The following is a 17259-nucleotide window of genomic DNA, read 5'->3' on the forward strand; positions in this document are numbered from 1 at the left end:
CCGTGTGCAGGTTCAAACCCTGTCAGAGTCAGGCCGTTTTTACCTTAGTAAAAGACTTGATTTGTTGCTTAATCCTGCTGGATCCAATGGAACATATTCAAGTGTGTCTTTAGATTTATAGCTTCTAACTTGAAAGCAAACTATCGCTCATATACATGTATGATTTTAACCCTTTACCTCATATAGACGTGATTTATCCGCGCAGTCTGATCAGGATCCTTGCTGTTCGCTATCAGTTTCTCTACTTGTAATAGGGTTGGTAAGCGAACAGCATAGATCCTGATCAGAATGCGCGGATGCGCAGGCTGGTCTGGATCCATGCTGGTCGCAAACTCATTATGTTGGTTTTGTCGTGAAGCGGCTCATATTATCTAATTATTTATGAGAAGGAATGCAAACACTGGGCAAATGAGGAGTTGAGTGCTACCCTTGCCGCAAAATCTTTTGTACAGTAAAAAAAATAATTTTATGTTTATATTATGGAATATTCAAATTGAAAACAGGAAAAGATCACGACACAAACATATGGCAGAAAGAGAATAATTATAAGAAAAGAACACTACTTTATTTATATTTAATATACTAGTAAAAGTAAAATACATGCATATAATATTCATTAGAAATGTAGCAATAATAAAATAATAAAATAAAAGAATGTGAACGTAATGTTAATGAGATTATAATTGTATGATACGATAATTTCTTCAGCAAAATTAAAGACTTTTGAAAATACAATTTATGCGTTTTCAGTTATTTACGTTGAGATCTAGATTTTTTCACATTCATAAACATTTTGATCTCCTGCTTGCATTTTTTTTTCAATACAGACTTCGTTCGTTTGAATTATTATTGGACGAATTAAAAAAAAAAGATTAAATGACCAAGATATAAAAATGTATTGAATATCATTTAATATTAAGGGAATTTGTTTACAAGTCTATATTTAAAAAAAGCGTGTCGGTAAATAACTTAGGCATATACATACAGACAGCGTTACATGACAGCAATATAATTATCCATGTAGTTAAAAACAGGTCTAACATTTTGCACACCTAATGAAACTAATTGGTAACCAACCATTGCAACTGAATACTCCAGTTACTCCAAAAATATAGATCGTCTGCTTTTAATAAATGAACAACTGTCTCTACATTTGCAATTAAAATATTGACATCTTGAACAGCAAGCACTGTGTCTAACCTCTTATTTTAACAGCATTCTTGAAGTGACGTCATACTATCAGCGTCCTTTCATCCCAAAAACATTATGACAGTTGAAAGCTTAAATGACCTGATTTAATAAGTTTAGATAAAGCTTAGATTTATATAAAATGTTAGGTTCTGTTTAACTTGATGCATCTAAACGTTTCTACCCTTTGCTAAAAAAACAACCATGCCGGACACCCCAGCTGCTATGGCGGCTATTATCGCCAATCCGAAGCCTGCGTGGAGGGATCCATCTCCGTAAAGTACTTTGTATAAGTCGCCAGGATGCTTTGATCCAAAAATGATTACGCCTAGTATCGTAAGCCCAGCTGAAAAGAAAATAGATTCAGTATAAGATATGAAAAAATTACAAATTTCTTAAAATGTCATTCATATTACAAAATGCCAGATAGAACATAATATGCGAGTCCTTATATGAACAGAACGAGCGAGACCTTAAACAAGTACAATGTAGTGATCGTTATATAAAGGGCTCTCGTAGAATCCAAGATGGAGGGCGTAAAAAGGCATGACACAGTGTAAAACCGTTCCTCTATATTTATGACTCGATTTCATACTGACACCAGTACCCACAATGTAACTTATCATATGTCTGGCATGGTTAAGAGTCATCATTGAAAATTCCTGATTGTTTACATTTTCGTATTCTTCAGAAGTGTTCAGTTTTAAATCTTTAGAATGGTTTTTATATGTGTTGCCTTTTAAACGATACATTTCAAATTTTTCAATGGCGTTCATACTTATTCTTGTTTTTTTTTTTTTTGTTTTTTTAAAGACACGTTACAACATAGATGTTTAGGAAAGTTAACTTGTTAATGGCAGGTAAAATTGACCTGAATGAAACAGCCCAACATTTTGCTTTGAACACCGAGTAGTATAGTGAAATAGGAAACAAATATTTACCCCCAGCAAAGCATAACAATGCTGACAATATAGCCAGAAACTGCCTCTCCTTCATAATAAATCCAAACAGAATGGACATCAAGATACTCGCACCGAGTGATAGTATGGCCAAGATCATCATAGCACGTGTTGCGTCCAACCAGTCAGGAGTGTCTAAAATTATTCAAACAAGATTCATACCAAGTTCTAGATTAACATCAGAAATGCGAATGCATATCCATGTGTTCACAGTGCATTAATTAATGAATATTGCAGACAAGGGGAGGTTTCGCATTACTTCATTTAAGACGTTTAACATTAGTATTGTATGTTTTTATTAACCTGTTAATTCCATACTGATTATACTGTCAATGCACAGAATATATTAATATTCGATAAATGTTCGGTAAATTCCGCGAGAGGTACGTAGTAAGATTTGATTAAATTCATATAGTTTCTGTGAATAAGTTGCACTTACCGTTATAGCGCAATACAAGTGTTGTTTTTTTTTCTTAAAATAACTACTTTCAATATTTTTGAAGTTATCGTTGTTCTGTTTTTAATATGTTTTGCACTTTTTTGTAAATACCATACTTATGTATATAACATTGTTTAAGAATTTATACTGAAAATTCATTCGGATTAAAATCTATAAATGTAATTTCAGTGCCGTAAAGCACAATACAAAATGTGACAATTTAGTGTTTCTTAATTGTTTCATATCCGTGTAGACAATTTTGCAAGTGCTTGAGCATTTTATTAAAATACACTTAAAAAACAAAGAAAGAATAAGTCTAAAAAGAATATCAAAAGAAGGGATCGAACCACGGACTTCTCATGCATTACGTAATCACTTAATCGTCTGTGCTGTGCTACTTCCTTTAAGCTAGTGTGAGTTTTCCAAACATTAGTTATATACTCCATATTAATTCTCGTAATATAAACGGACAAAACCGAAGTGGGATCGAATATTTAAATGAGTGCTATAATGTATTCATAATTGACAGGTCAATAAAATCAGACTATACCGGTTTATTTCAAACATTCTCATTCAGTACTTACCACTATACTCCAAACATTTGTTTCCAAGTATCGTTGATCCGCATACACGGAACAGTCCGACATCTACGGCATCGCTGCTCCACCAGTATGGTATAGCAGTCGCAACAATACACAGCAACAATGCACCACCCGTCAGGGCAATTCCCAATAACAACATCTTATTCATGGCGAATCCTGAATATATAGATATCAGATATATCTCAATAATATGTAAATTAAAGTTTCGTTAAATTTTGGCTGTTTATTTAATCATTCATATGACAAAGGTAATCAAAGTTTGACATACAATCCGGTAGCATTTGAAACGGGTTTAATGTTGTCTAACACACACAAACCTATACCTTACATGATTGCATTGTAACAGTTGACAAATATCACTAACCGGAAGTCGGTCGTCTTTTTTCTGTAATTATAGAATTATTTACAAGTTTTATGTTCATTCAGTTCATTCAATTAATAAAAAGTTAAAAATGCATTAATCACGGTTCAGGTTTTATTTATTTTTTTCATTATTATTTGTTCACAAGTTTCAACGTCAAACCCAATCAACAGTGTATCCGATACATTCCAGCATTCGGAATATGTTACAATCCCGTATTATGGAAGCGTTAACTTTTAGTTTAAAAAACCTTTATAAGGTGCCCGAGATTATATTTATATGAAGTTTTTCATTTAGTTCAGAATTACGACAGAGGAAAGGACTTGTGTGTGCATGCGCGTGCGTGATTTTGTTTGTTTGTTTTGTTGCTATTGTTTTTATTATATTATATTATACATTGTATATATAATATATTGTTTTAGGAGTTAGGAGGGTAGGAGTCTTTTATCATTTTTTTGTTCTAAAGACCAAGCTGTATATTCTTTCAAATGGAAGCCTTATCAAACTCCTTCGTCAGCTATTTTAGACATCCCAACTCTTTAACTTGTCATGTAGTTTAAACAGTAAACTCTATAGGGTTTGAACTTATAATACCTGTGTTGTGAGACTGGCATATTAACCATTTAGTAATGCCATACAATGTTGGCGAAAGACAACATTCTACCGGAGAACAGCAGCCAGATCGTTTTCCTCACAAATAATCTCGGGAAGCAATGCTCTCATAGAAATAATTATAATAGTTAAAATATAATGTCTTATCAGCCGTATGCGCCAATTCACTTCTTTTAACTTGATAAACATACACTTTAAAGGCACATTATGCCTCAGAAATGAATAAATATTTACTTCTTTAAAAGGTCAAACATTAAATAATAGTTTTAAAGCACGTTAGATACTTGCTTCCTGAATAAAATTGCGCTAAATGTAAAACGATATGTCACAAATGCTGCAAAATATAAACAAAACAATTGTTTTGACTTCCATATAAAATACTAAATCATTTTAAATGTACTAATTTCCAAAAAGTAACAGACAAAGAAAACAGTTCAGATAAATGGTCAATGAATAATTTGTTAGGAAATTTCAAAGGAAAGGAGACCCCCAAAAAAAGATTCTGAGAAATAAAATTGAAAGCACTTGTGGGGCATAATGGGCAGTTTAGCGGTCGGTAGGTAATTGACTTGACCGCTTTTAACAAAAGAGCCGGTAGGGAACAACAGTTTTTTACTGTCGCATATTCGTATGATATAATTGCCCTGCAGATAATAGTTCACATTAGTGAGTTATAATGACCTGTAATAATTTCACATTGGTGAGTCATAATGTTCCGTTATAATTTCACATTGGTGGGTCATAATGTTCCGTTATAATTTCTCATTGGTGGGTCATAATGTCCCATTATAATTTCACATTGGTGGATCATAATGTCCCATTATAATTTCACATTGGTGGGTCATAATGTCCCATTATAATTTCACATTGGTGAGTCATAATGATCCGTTATAATTTCAAATTGGTAGGTCATAATGTTTCGTTATAATTTCACATTGGTGACTCATAATGTTCCGTAATAATTTCAGATCGATGAGTCATAATGTCCGGTTTAATTTCACATTGGTGAGTCATAATGCTCCCTTATCATTTAACATTGGTGAGTCGCAATGTCCTGTTATAATTTCACATTGGTGAATCATAATATTCCGTTATAATTCTATATTGGTCAGTCATAATGTCCCGTTGAAATTTTGCATTGATTAGTCAAAATGTTCTGTATACTTACAATTACACATTGGTGAGTTATAATTCCCCGTGGTGAGTGGTAAGTCATAATGTCCTCTTATATTTTCGAACCGGTAAATTATAAGATCATGTCATAATTTCAAATTTATGAGTCATTATTCCTTATATAATTTCATATTGGTAAATCATATTGCCCCGATATAATTTCATATTTATGAGTTATAATTTTCCGCTATAATTTCACATTGGTGAGTCATAATGTTCCGTTATAATTTCACATTGGTGGGTCATTATGTTCTGTTATAATTTCACATTGGCGAGTCATAATGTTCCGCTATAATTTCACATTGGTGAGTCATAATGTTCCGTTATAATTTCACATTGGCGAGTCGTAATGTCCCGTTATAATTTCACATTGGTGAGTCATTATGTTCTGTTATATTTTCACATTGGCGAGTCATAATGTTCCGCTATAATTTCACATTGGTGAGTCATAATGTTCCGTTATAATTTCATATTGGTGAGTCATAATGTACCGTTATAATTTCACATTGGTGAGTCATAATGTACCGTTATAATTTCACATTGGTGAGTCATAATGTCCCGTTATAATTTCACATTGGTGAGTCATAATGTTCCGTTATAATTTCACATTGGTGAGTCATAATGTTCCGTTATAATTTCACATTGGTGAGTCATAATGTTCCGTTATAATTTCACATTGGTGAGTCATAATGTCCCGTTATAATTTCACATTGGTGAGTCATAATGTTCCGTTATAATTTCACATTGGTGAGTCATAATGTTCCGTTATAATTTCACATTGGTGAGTCATAATGTTCTGTTATAATTTCACATTTATGAGTCATAATTCCTTATATCATTTCACATTGGTAAGTCATAATGTCCCGATATAATTTCATATTTATGAGTCATTATGTTGCGTTATAATTTCACATGGGTGAGCTATAACTTCACATTGGCGAGTCATAATATATACAGTGTCAAAATATTCTGTGGTAATGCCCCACTATAAATGTCATAATTTCAATACGGGAGTAATATAATCCTGATAGAAAGGGATAATATCACGTTGACATTTTACTTACGGGAGTCAGAACTAACATAATTAACATTAACATTATTCAAGCTTGACTTCGATATAAGTATGACAGTTATTTAAGCCGTTGTCTGCTCCTTGTGCCGTAATGACAGTAGGCAGACCCATTTGTTGAAAGGCACACACCTCAATCATTAAACCATTATTTTCCTCTACAAAATATGTGAGCACTGCCGTTGTCGTTGTTGTTTTAGGCAAAGTGGAAAAAAACTTAGATGTAGCCCATTTCAAAAGGTATCATTTTAAAACATATGCAGATAATAAAGTGCAATATTACCATATCGCTATAACAATCTTGAATTGATATTTTTCGTTGTTGCATCGCAAACGGTGCTGTTGTTTTAAAACTTCAACAAGAAAGGTTAGATACATAATAATTAAATGTTTATTTTCAAGCAGTAATGGTTATGTTGACTTGTTTCTATTATGCTAATTTTCAGCTGCCAGTCATTAATTTCTAGTATAATTAACTTATCAAAGTCCGTCATGTCCTGAACCAAAACTATCATCAGTTTCCGCGAGCACCACTCACATGTACACGCAACTAATTACAACCAATACAGCATGTAACAATAACTTATGTATACAATTTATATTAATTTTGCAAAGCAGTATAAAAATTGTTTCACGAACTAACAACCAGAAAATGTTAAGCCAGAAAGCAAATTCGTTGGGCGAATGAATCAAATCACGTTATCGGAGCTTCATGGTTGTTAGTACCTCAGAGATTCAAAAATAGCGGTGCTGTTGCTATACACTATATCGCATTTTAATAACATTCAAAAGTGAAATAGTTTATTAAGTTTAATGTTAATTTCGATTCCGTGACGGACAATTTCGTGACAGAAGGACGGACAAACAGCCGGAAGGAGAACCTTTATCTATTTCTTTGACGGGGAATAAAGATAAGGGTTAATTCCTTCTTTATACAAAAAAACTTCTCTTCATCGACCCATGTAGCTAGAGCGCGTTATTTTTTGTAATCAGTTTAATGCGTTAATTAAGGCGTTTTGAATGAAATTGTGTGCTAAAGTTACTTATTTATCATACACTTGCTCATTTACGCTTATTTTTACATTTACATCTTACATATCTTTGTTTAAACGCCGAAACATACGGCTTACGTTCAACGTGAAAAAATCAAGGTCGCTAGTTTAAGTGATACATAGAATGCGGTCGTTCGTCATCAATAACTGTATTTCATTACCTTTGACAGCGGTATTTCACATCAAATTGTTTTGATAGTCAACTGTGTCGGTTTTTATGTTATTTATGTTTGCTACAACACGCGCCAATAAATTTGCCTTGTGTTGTTGCGGAGTAGGTTTTACTCACTGTTTAACTATCTAGCCCATATAGAACACAAAAATTGGGCGTGACCTAAACACAACATACAGTTTGAAAACCCCTCGATCATGATAGTAAGATTAGTTTAATGTTATTGTTTTAATCAGATATTAAAAGCTTTTTAGTCTTTCATACTTACCCGATAAGTAATAAAAGAACACATTGTATAAGGTGGTTGGTTCTTGTAAGTTTGTATATCTAATAACATTAATGTGCAATTCAAAACAAAATATTCAGAATACCTCACAAGTGAGATATTTGCCTGTGTTAAACTGGAAGTACAATTGGTATCCAAAGAAAAACATTTACAAATTTTAAACAACCCATATCTTCGCAATCGCGAGTTTGTTGTGAAAATTTTGCACTAGAACAAATTTATGGTGAAACTTTACTTTTTTTTTTTCAAAAAAAAATGAAAGTCAATTGTTTCTTGAAATTTCTATACGTAAATGGTCCTTAATGTGGACAGTGATGAAATAACGTAAAAATAATAAACTAACTATCAAAATGTATTTTCTTGTTCAACTGTTGATACTTCTCTCATTCAAAACATTTTTCTCTTTAATTGAGATGACAATAACTATTAACAAAATCCGTTTGAGCCGCGTCATGACAAAACCAACATAATGAATTTGCGACCAGCATGGATCCAGACCAGCCTGCGCATCCGCGCAGTCTGATCAGGATTCATGCTGTTCGCTTACCAACCCTATTACAAGTAGAGAAACTGATAGCGAACAGCTTGGATCCTGATCAGACTGCGTTGATGCGCAGGCTGGTCTGCATCCATGCTGGTCGCAAACCCATTATGTTGGTTTCGTCGTGACGCGGCTCATTTTAAGTAGGTCGAAATAAAATTTACCGTCGACCTCATTTTTTGACACTTATTTCGCGTTAATGGTTTTTACTTTCATTTTTTATTTTTTTTTATATGTAAAGTTACGAATGTTGAAGCTCTAGTTAAAAAACTTACATTACATTGTACCACAATGTCAATTATTTACCATAAATAAGAACATGTGCAAATGAGAATTGCTTCAGACACAATTTAACTGGACTATCAAGACTTCTTTTACAGTGTAAAATGTTGTCCTGTTTCACCAAAACATCTACATATTTAAAATATTTTGCCTGAAACTGTTGTTAAGGTGTGTTACTAAAATAGGTCAATTTTGACCAATGTAAACACCGGTCGCATGTAAGTATGTTCTGTTGTTCATTACCGCGACATTAGTGATGACACATATTTAATTATGTTTTATATACACCACAATGTGCAAAAATATTGAAACCATTTTATTGCAGTTGTTTATAACTTATTTAATTTGATTTGATTAAAAATTAAATTCACAAAGCATGTTTTGTAAAAAAAATTTAAGCAAGTTTCTTTCTATGAATTAAGTTTGCTATGAAAGATAATTCAGTTATTTCTAAAGCATGTTTTTAAAAAAAAAAAGAAATGCTTGCAAATGAAAATATAAAAAAACACTTGTTCAGCCACTTTAGCAGTTGCTCTCACATTCAGTCTATTGTTAAGTCAAACATAAAAATAGTAAAAAGTTAGAAAAATAGTAAATTAAACAATAAAGAGACTTACCGTAGTATTACCACTTTAATTTTAGTTAAAAAAAATAAGCCAATGTGGACTTTCTGTGCAAATACTGAATTAACAATCCTCCGCGAAATTAACGAAGGGCGTAAGAAAATATCGTGTGTCAAGACAGTGTCACTGAACCGTGACCGTCGCCCACATGAATATAGGTTAAAAATGTTAGATATGTTCTTAAAAACACAATGAATGATTTCATTCACGATATAATTGTTCGCATAGCTAGAATGAAAACTACATTGCTTTGTTGTTTTTGTTGCAACTGATGTTTCACAAAGATTGCTATCTATCGACCTAAAAGGTAAAAATAGTGCGTGCAACCACCAGTACACACTACAACACGTCGTAAAGTCGAGAAACGAGACAACAGTTCGATACGAGGAGAGTTGTAATACGGGAGCCTGTAGAAATGTTGTCCATATTGCATAATTCTATTATATTTTGGTAACAGGTAACACAATCTTCGTCTTAAGGATCGTGAAAACGTTTTGCTGCCGCTGTTAAAGAGCTTTATTTATATAATAATTTGGATTAAAAATGACAACAGTTTTCGATATGAGTTGAGGCATTAGACACTATATAATATGTTTTTCAGTCTACAGCAATTCTCCATTTACTATTACATTTCGTCACTTACTAGTACATGTATTAGTTACGAAACATGGCGTCTTGGGTTTGTTTGTGTGCTTTTTTGCAATGATAAAAGCTATCTAAGTTGATTTCTTTTTCATTTCTTTACTTTTCTTTTCTTTTTTTTTTCTCTTTTATAGAACTACATATATGTACTTCCATGCAATGACTTATAGAAAATTGGTACATTTAAAACAAAAGTGAAATTAAAACAAAAATAAAAAACTGTATATCGTTGCTCTAGCTTTTATACTGCATAGATACAATAATAAATAATAAATAATAATGTAAATGATTCCCACGTGACGAAAACTAACAGTTTCAGTACTTTGACTCTAATTGCATATTCAAACAAGTTGAAAAAAAAAATCGCTTTACCATTTGGATTATTATAATTGTGTGTTTTTTGAAAGAACAAACCGACATCTGAGTAAAAAGCTTGCTTTGCGATCACTATAGGGCAAACATGTATATTTGTGATACAATGAGGTAACTATACGTTGTCGAGTGTAATACCAAAATCTATTGGATGTCGGGTGTATTGGATGATTACATGGTAGACAAACCTATATTGGACGAGGCGCTAGCCTAGTCTTGTAAAGGTTTTACAGCTGTGTGCGAGTCCAGTAGAAACAAAATTGTTCTCAACAATATATGAGCCGCGTCGCGACAAAACCAACATAGTGGGTTTGCGACCAGCATGTATCCAGACAAGCCTGCGCATCCGCGCAGTCTGATCAGGATCCATGCTATTCGCAGTCAGTTTCTCCACTTGTAATAGAGTTGATAAGCGAACAGCATGGATCCTGATCAGACTGCGCGGATGCGTAGGCTGGTCTGGATCCATACTGGTCGCAAACCAATTATGTTGGTTTTGTCATGACGCGGCTCATATAAAGCTTTTGAAAAATAATATTAATAAAAATAGGACTGCTGTGACATTATGGGCTTTTACAGCAGCACGCCTCCAGATTCATGTTAATTTTCATGATTTTTTAAAAGAATTATTTAAAGGTAAAATATTGTAAGATGAACAAATTAATCGATTCAAATATTTGCAATCGGCACATACAATTCAAGAAAATTACCAAAAAGTGGTCACAATATGTAAAAATAGCCTTTACTGCGTTAGTAACGCAGTAGAAATATGGTGATAAAATACTGCAAAAGCATTCTTAAACCGCACATAACATGTAAAATATCACTTTGATCTTTTATATTTTTACCTTCCTTAAAATGTAAGTACATTTTTCTCAATATTAATTTTCTTGAGATATTTTGGCTCATCTGAAGGCGTGTAGCTTCAAAGTAAAAATCACCCTTTTTCCATGGGATGGTCCGTAATTGCTATTAACTTGAGCATAAACTATGTGTGGTTTTATATATGTTTTTTGTAAATGTAATTATAAAATAAGTACATGTATAAAAATATATTCAAAATACTCATCTATCTTTTTTGTTCAAACACACGTCTATCAAAATTCTAAACTATTATAAAAAATACGACATCAAACATGATAGATGATTTATTCCGCAAATGATCCATTTGACAGATCATATGAGCCGCGTCACGACAAAAACAACATAGTGTGATTGCGACCAGCATGGATCCAGACCAGCCTGCGCATCCACGCAGTCTGATCAGGCTATCAGTTTCTCTTCTTGTAAAAGAGTTGGTAAGCGAACAGCATGGATTCTGATCAGACTGCGCGAATGCGCAGGCTGGTCTGGATCCATGCTGGTCGCAAACCCACTATGTTGGTTTTGTCGTAATGCGGCTCATACGTTGATGAGATTTTTTTTTAAAGTTCAGGATGGATGTGTACTAAATCCAAACTTAATCCAGACAGTTTACTTTAAAAGCTTATTATGTAAATGATAGCAAAATAGGCGATTTTAATGACACTGTGCAAAATGATCCCCGGGATATGCATGAAATGCGAAAAGCAAATATTAGCTAGATGAGCTAATATTGATAAAACATTTTAATTTTCATGGTAGTAGAAAATATTTGTAGCAGTTATATGCATGGATAACTTTTTAAAATGTCAAACCCAGATGTGTATATATGAAAATGAATACTATTTCACCATCTGGACCATGTTTAGTTTGTCAATATTTATGACACACTGTTGAAAATTTATCTTAACTGTTTGGACAAATAACAGAAAGGTGGGGGTAGTGGTGTTGAGATGTGTGTGGGAGCGTGACTCCGTATTTACTATTTAAAAACAACAGACAATAATACTACTAATCAATGCGTACGTGTTTTGACAGTTTATTCGGTGTTCAGGAACACGAAACTGCTGATATTGTGCAAATTACACGAGACTTTCAGATTGTCGAGTATGAGAGGCAAAAATAAAAACACGTTCCCTGTCTTCACAATATGAAACTCCAGACAAAAATATAACCAATCGACGAGCATGTGAATAAAGACCATTACACAGTTCTATGCATCAACGACACGTGCAATACGGGAGATGGTATAGTCAAAATATTTTAACATTCTGAGATATGTTTGTACTGGGTCAAGATTTCGCTTACTACTATGACTACTACTAATAATAATGTCCATGTACAAAAAAGCACACTATTTCAATGCATGGTACATGGTACAGGATCCATGCTGTTCGCTCACAAACCCTATAACAAGTAGAGAAACTGTTAGCGAACAGCATGGATCCTGATCAGACTGCACGGATGCGCAGGCTGGTCTGGATCCATGCTGGTCGCAAACCCATTATGTTGGTTTTGTCGTGATGCGGCTCATACACTGTGTTGGTGCGGTGTAAACCAAAACAACAAGAATTAAAATTTATTATTGATTAGAAATAAGCTATGTAAGATGTCCGGTATCAAATGCTAAACCATTCGCATATTCAATAAAACTGTGGTCGACGCATTGAACTGTTGTCTGGTCTTTCGATTGTATGCTATATGTACACATAATCAAAATGCAACAGCTGTCGCCATCACATGTGTTTCGTTTGATTTCTAGAAAGTGTGCAAACTGTGCACCCGAGTTTTCTACATGTAGTTTCACTTTTTTATTTTTTAGCTCTTGTGGAGTGCCCCCTTTTCTAGAATTTTTACTTTTTACTTGAAAAATTCTGCATGGCAAAGTGGTTCCATTTTTTATGGCAAATTAGAATTTAATCAAATGATTTTTCTTAATGTAAAAAGTAGACAAAATCGTAGTTTGGCCTGGCTATATGGCTATATATTTGGTTCTATGGCCAAAACAAATATTTGCTAAATTAATTATTAGCAAGGTTTTGTCATTTATAGTACAAAATATGTCATAATTTACTTCTCTTTGCATTCATTACGGGCTTAGGCTATTGTACATGTTAGAGATTTTGCTACCATTCACTTCGACTATACGTATATTATTTTAAATGTACAGTTGTATACAATAACATACTTAATTATCAAATACAGTCATTCTAGACCTATCTAATAGCTTTTAAATTAGCCTAGGATGTGTGTATATATATATTGTGCACAGCTGAGTGACCTCCAGCAACAGTATGCTGATGAATCAACACCACATAATAAATTGTTTCTCTTAACAACAATACATCCGTTACATTAATTGATTTTGTTTACAACGTTTAATACATTGTAAGGCATTAACTGTATCAAAATTGAACGTTATTTCGATCACCAATAAGGTCTAAACTTTGAGGTGCGTAGCTAGACTAGAATTGATGGTATTAATTATCACGCCGGGAGGTTGTAACTGGGTCGTGAAACGTCGTTTAGTGATATTTTTTTATTTTGTTTCTTTTTTAAGGTAATGTTACATGGCAGAAATGATTAATTCTGGGAAAGGAGTGAACGTAACATATTTAAACATATTTTTCAAGCTCAAACAAGTTCTTACAACTTATATTAATCACTTTCGAGTCCGCTTCCTGGAACCAACCAGTACTTGTGTCATATGAAGAAACATGGTCGTGACCCGAGTAGGGCTCGAACTCATGATCTCTTGGTTGAGAGGCAGACACCTTAACCACTAGGTCACCGCTCCTTTTTGGGAGGACTTGGTCCTTGTTTGATCTTTCTTGTAATTTTTCAGTCACAGGTCAACTTACAGACAGAGCAATACCATTCACCATTCCATTGATAATTTGATGAGAAGTACTTCAGAATTAGCTTTAAATAATGTATAAATTAAAGTCAAAGATGAGCTCTCTCGATCATTAATGATGGTAACCCTTTCAATTTCCTGGAACCGAAATTGACTATACTAGCCTTTGCAACCAGTTTACTGACAGATCAGCCGCCACATCTCTGTAGTCTGACAGTAGATTGGCCAACTCCAATTTTTCATCTTGATATTCCGAAAATTGATAATAAATAGTTCCAACAATGGAAACTAGATAGGTTTCTTTAAGATATTCAGTAGGTTAAGTGTTAAATTGCCCCCATGTTGGAAATGTAACTGGCCATTCAACTCAATCCATTGATATCCGTGCACTACAATTACAAGGGATTTTCTGATGCGGCACTAGTTGACATTTCTATAATTGTAATATCACTGCTATATTCAAGTCTTTAAACGGTTCATAGGTCAATCAAGACATCATTGGACTGTTAATTAATATTTCATATGATATGATATCACATTTGTTTTGTAATTCTAGCTCATCTCCGTCTGTGTCATACACTGAAAATTAAAAGGTCCATTTATATAAGGACATTGTTCTCCTGTTGCCTCCACGTGTTGTCATAGGAACATCATATATAGAGATATATTTCTTTGAAATCATGAAATATCAAAAATATATTTTGATATGCTGTATGTCACTATATATAATATATCAAAAGTAACCAGTTGTCAATAATGAAATTAAATGAATAAGACTTGAAAAATAAATCCTAAAATTGTGTATCTGAAACATTTTCCATACTCAAAAACGCACATCACGCATCATTAAAATGGTAGATTTGGTGTTAATACTTTTCATCAATTATATTTCTGCATGAATTCATCAACATAAAGCTGTGCGCGCAATTGATATTTCATGTTTTGCGTCATGTTTTCATATTTTAAAGGCGGATTCTTAAACTTCTTGATCACCGAGTTATATTAACTTATCAATGTGTAATATTAAGAGACTTGTGACCTACAATGTTATCAAATTAGTGTGTTCGATACATATTTATTTGCAGTCCCTTCCTATATTGTACGGAATGCCGTTAGGGCCATTGCCTATGAATGTGTTGATATGAAACGCAATAGTCGATAGTACGATGGTGAAAACGCGAAATCACGAAACTACGATGGTGAAAACGCGAAAGCACGATGATGAAAACGCGAAAGTACGATGATGAAAACGCGACAGTACGATACTACGATGATGAAAACGCGATAAACTATCGTGTTTTCACCATCGTACTGTCGCGTTTTCACCATCGTATTTTCGTGATTTCGCGTTTTCATCATCGTACTGTCGTGTTTTCATCATCGTACTATCGCGTTTTCACCATCGTACTATCGCGTTTTCACCATCGTACTATCGCGTTTTCATCATCGTACTGTCGTGTTTTCATCATCGTAGTATCGCGTTTTCACCATCGTACTGTCGTGTTTTCATCATCGTACTATCGCGTTTTCATCATCGTACTATCGCGTTTTCATCATCGTACTATCGCGTTTTCACCATCGTAGTTTCGTGATTTCGTGTTTTCACCATCGTACTATCGACTATCGCGTTTCAGATTAACACATTCATAGGCGATGGCCCTAACGGCATTCCGGAATGCCGTTAAGGCCATCGCCTATGAATGGTTTAATCTGAAACGCGATACTCGACAGTGCGATGATGAAAACGCGAAATCACGAAACTACGATGGTGAAAACGCGACAGTGCGATGGTGAAAACACGATAGTTTATCGCGTTTTCATCATCGTAGTATCGTACTGTCGCGTTTTCATCATCGTACTATCGCGTTTTCATCATCGTGCTTTGGCGTTTTCACCATCGTAGTTTCGTGATTTCGCGTTTTCACCATCGTACTATCGACTATCGCGTTTTAGATCAACACATTCATAGGCGATGGCCCTAACGGCATTCCGTAATATTGGCGACTAACTCCGGTTGGCTCTGTATAGTTATAGTTTTATTTTACATTGTACATGTATTTTATTTTAAGTTATTTGGTTGGTTGAAATATAGTTTTAGTTTTATTTTTACACTATATTCTATTTTACTTTATTTAATTTTAGTTTTTTGGTTGGTTAATTCATATATAGATTCTAGTTTCAGCTTTATTTTACACACTTTATTTTATTTTACTTTTGTACTTTATTTTATTTAAGTTAGCTGTTTGGTTGGTTCGTTTGTTCGTTCGTCTGTTCTTCGTTCGTTCATTATTCAGTCAGTCGGTCGGTCGGTCGGTCGATCAGTCGGTCAGTCGGTCGGTCGGTCGGTCAGTCAGTCAGTCAGTCATCTAGTTTTGTCAAAGGATGAAATTTATTCCTTAAAATTTGGTTTTGGACCGAAAAAGGACCTCTTTTTTTTACATAAAAACTCAAATTGCCCTTTTGCTCATAATTAAGCCCGATTAAAATTTTTTCACGTTTTTGCGAAATTTGGGCGTAACTAATTAATAGATGGTCCACCCAACAACAAAAAAAACAACACAAAAACTTTTAAACAAGACCTCTAAAAGGTTGAACTTACCTTGACCTTGAGGTTTAAATGATCTTAAGCGTCAAGGTCAAATTATTGATCTTTGGTTAAATAATCATAGTTTTGTTATTTATTTACGGATTTGATTAAAACTTGTACAAAATAAGACTTGCTACCAAATATACATATTTAATTATTGAGATGTGACTTGACCTTTAATTGATATTGATCGTCATGGTCAAATTAAGGAAATTCTCTTGTTTGTTTTCATGTAATTGGCTATAATTTTATTTATAAATGGATTACCTTCATATTTAGACACAACATATTTTAGGACAGGATGTTTATGTATATCAAACTCAAATTTACCTCGACTCATCTATGACGTTCACCTTGAATGTCAAATTATTGAATTTTAACTGAATTTTTGCTGTACTTAATTGACTTTAATTTGGAAACCGATATTATAAAACGGATTATCGTCATACTTGGACAAAACAACAACAACAACAACAACAGAACAACCTTTTGGTTAAGACCTTCTAACAGGTTGAACTGACCTTGACATTGAGCTTTAAATGACCTTGTCTGTCAAGGTCAAATTACTGAATATTTTGTTC

The 17259-nt window shown here is 33.6% G+C and overlaps 1 protein-coding gene across 1 annotated transcript; it reads right to left on the reverse strand.

Moving 5' to 3' along the window:
- Positions 1 to 560: 560 nt before the first annotated feature.
- LOC132752216 (uncharacterized) lies at positions 561 to 9607 on the reverse strand. The gene is made up of 4 exons (XM_060742523.1): positions 9354 to 9607; positions 3171 to 3344; positions 2130 to 2282; positions 561 to 1534 (listed from the first exon to the last, which is right to left on the reverse strand). Exons 2-4 carry the CDS (start codon positions 3334 to 3336, stop codon positions 1359 to 1361), a joined length of 495 nt encoding a protein of 164 aa, XP_060598506.1. The 5' UTR covers positions 3337 to 3344; positions 9354 to 9607; the 3' UTR covers positions 561 to 1358.
- Positions 9608 to 17259: the final 7652 nt, after the last annotated feature.

Source organism: Ruditapes philippinarum, unplaced genomic scaffold (genome assembly GCF_026571515.1).
Source record: "Ruditapes philippinarum isolate M1 unplaced genomic scaffold, ASM2657151v2 ctg2645_1_1_1_1, whole genome shotgun sequence".
In the NCBI taxonomy this organism is placed as follows: Eukaryota; Metazoa; Mollusca; class Bivalvia; order Venerida; family Veneridae; genus Ruditapes; species Ruditapes philippinarum.

Excerpts from the sequence above, each read along its gene's own strand:
- LOC132752216 (XM_060742523.1), bottom strand. The coding sequence starts at position 3,336 with ATGAATAAGATGTTGTTATTGGGAATTGCCCTGACGGGTGGTGCATTG. Across the intron at positions 2,283-3,170 it reads CAAATGTTTGGAGTATAGTG|ACACTCCTGACTGGTTGGAC; the intron begins GTAAGTACTGAA and ends GAATAATTTTAG. Across the intron at positions 1,535-2,129 it reads ATTGTTATGCTTTGCTGGGG|CTGGGCTTACGATACTAGGC; the intron begins GTAAATATTTGT and ends TTTTCTTTTCAG.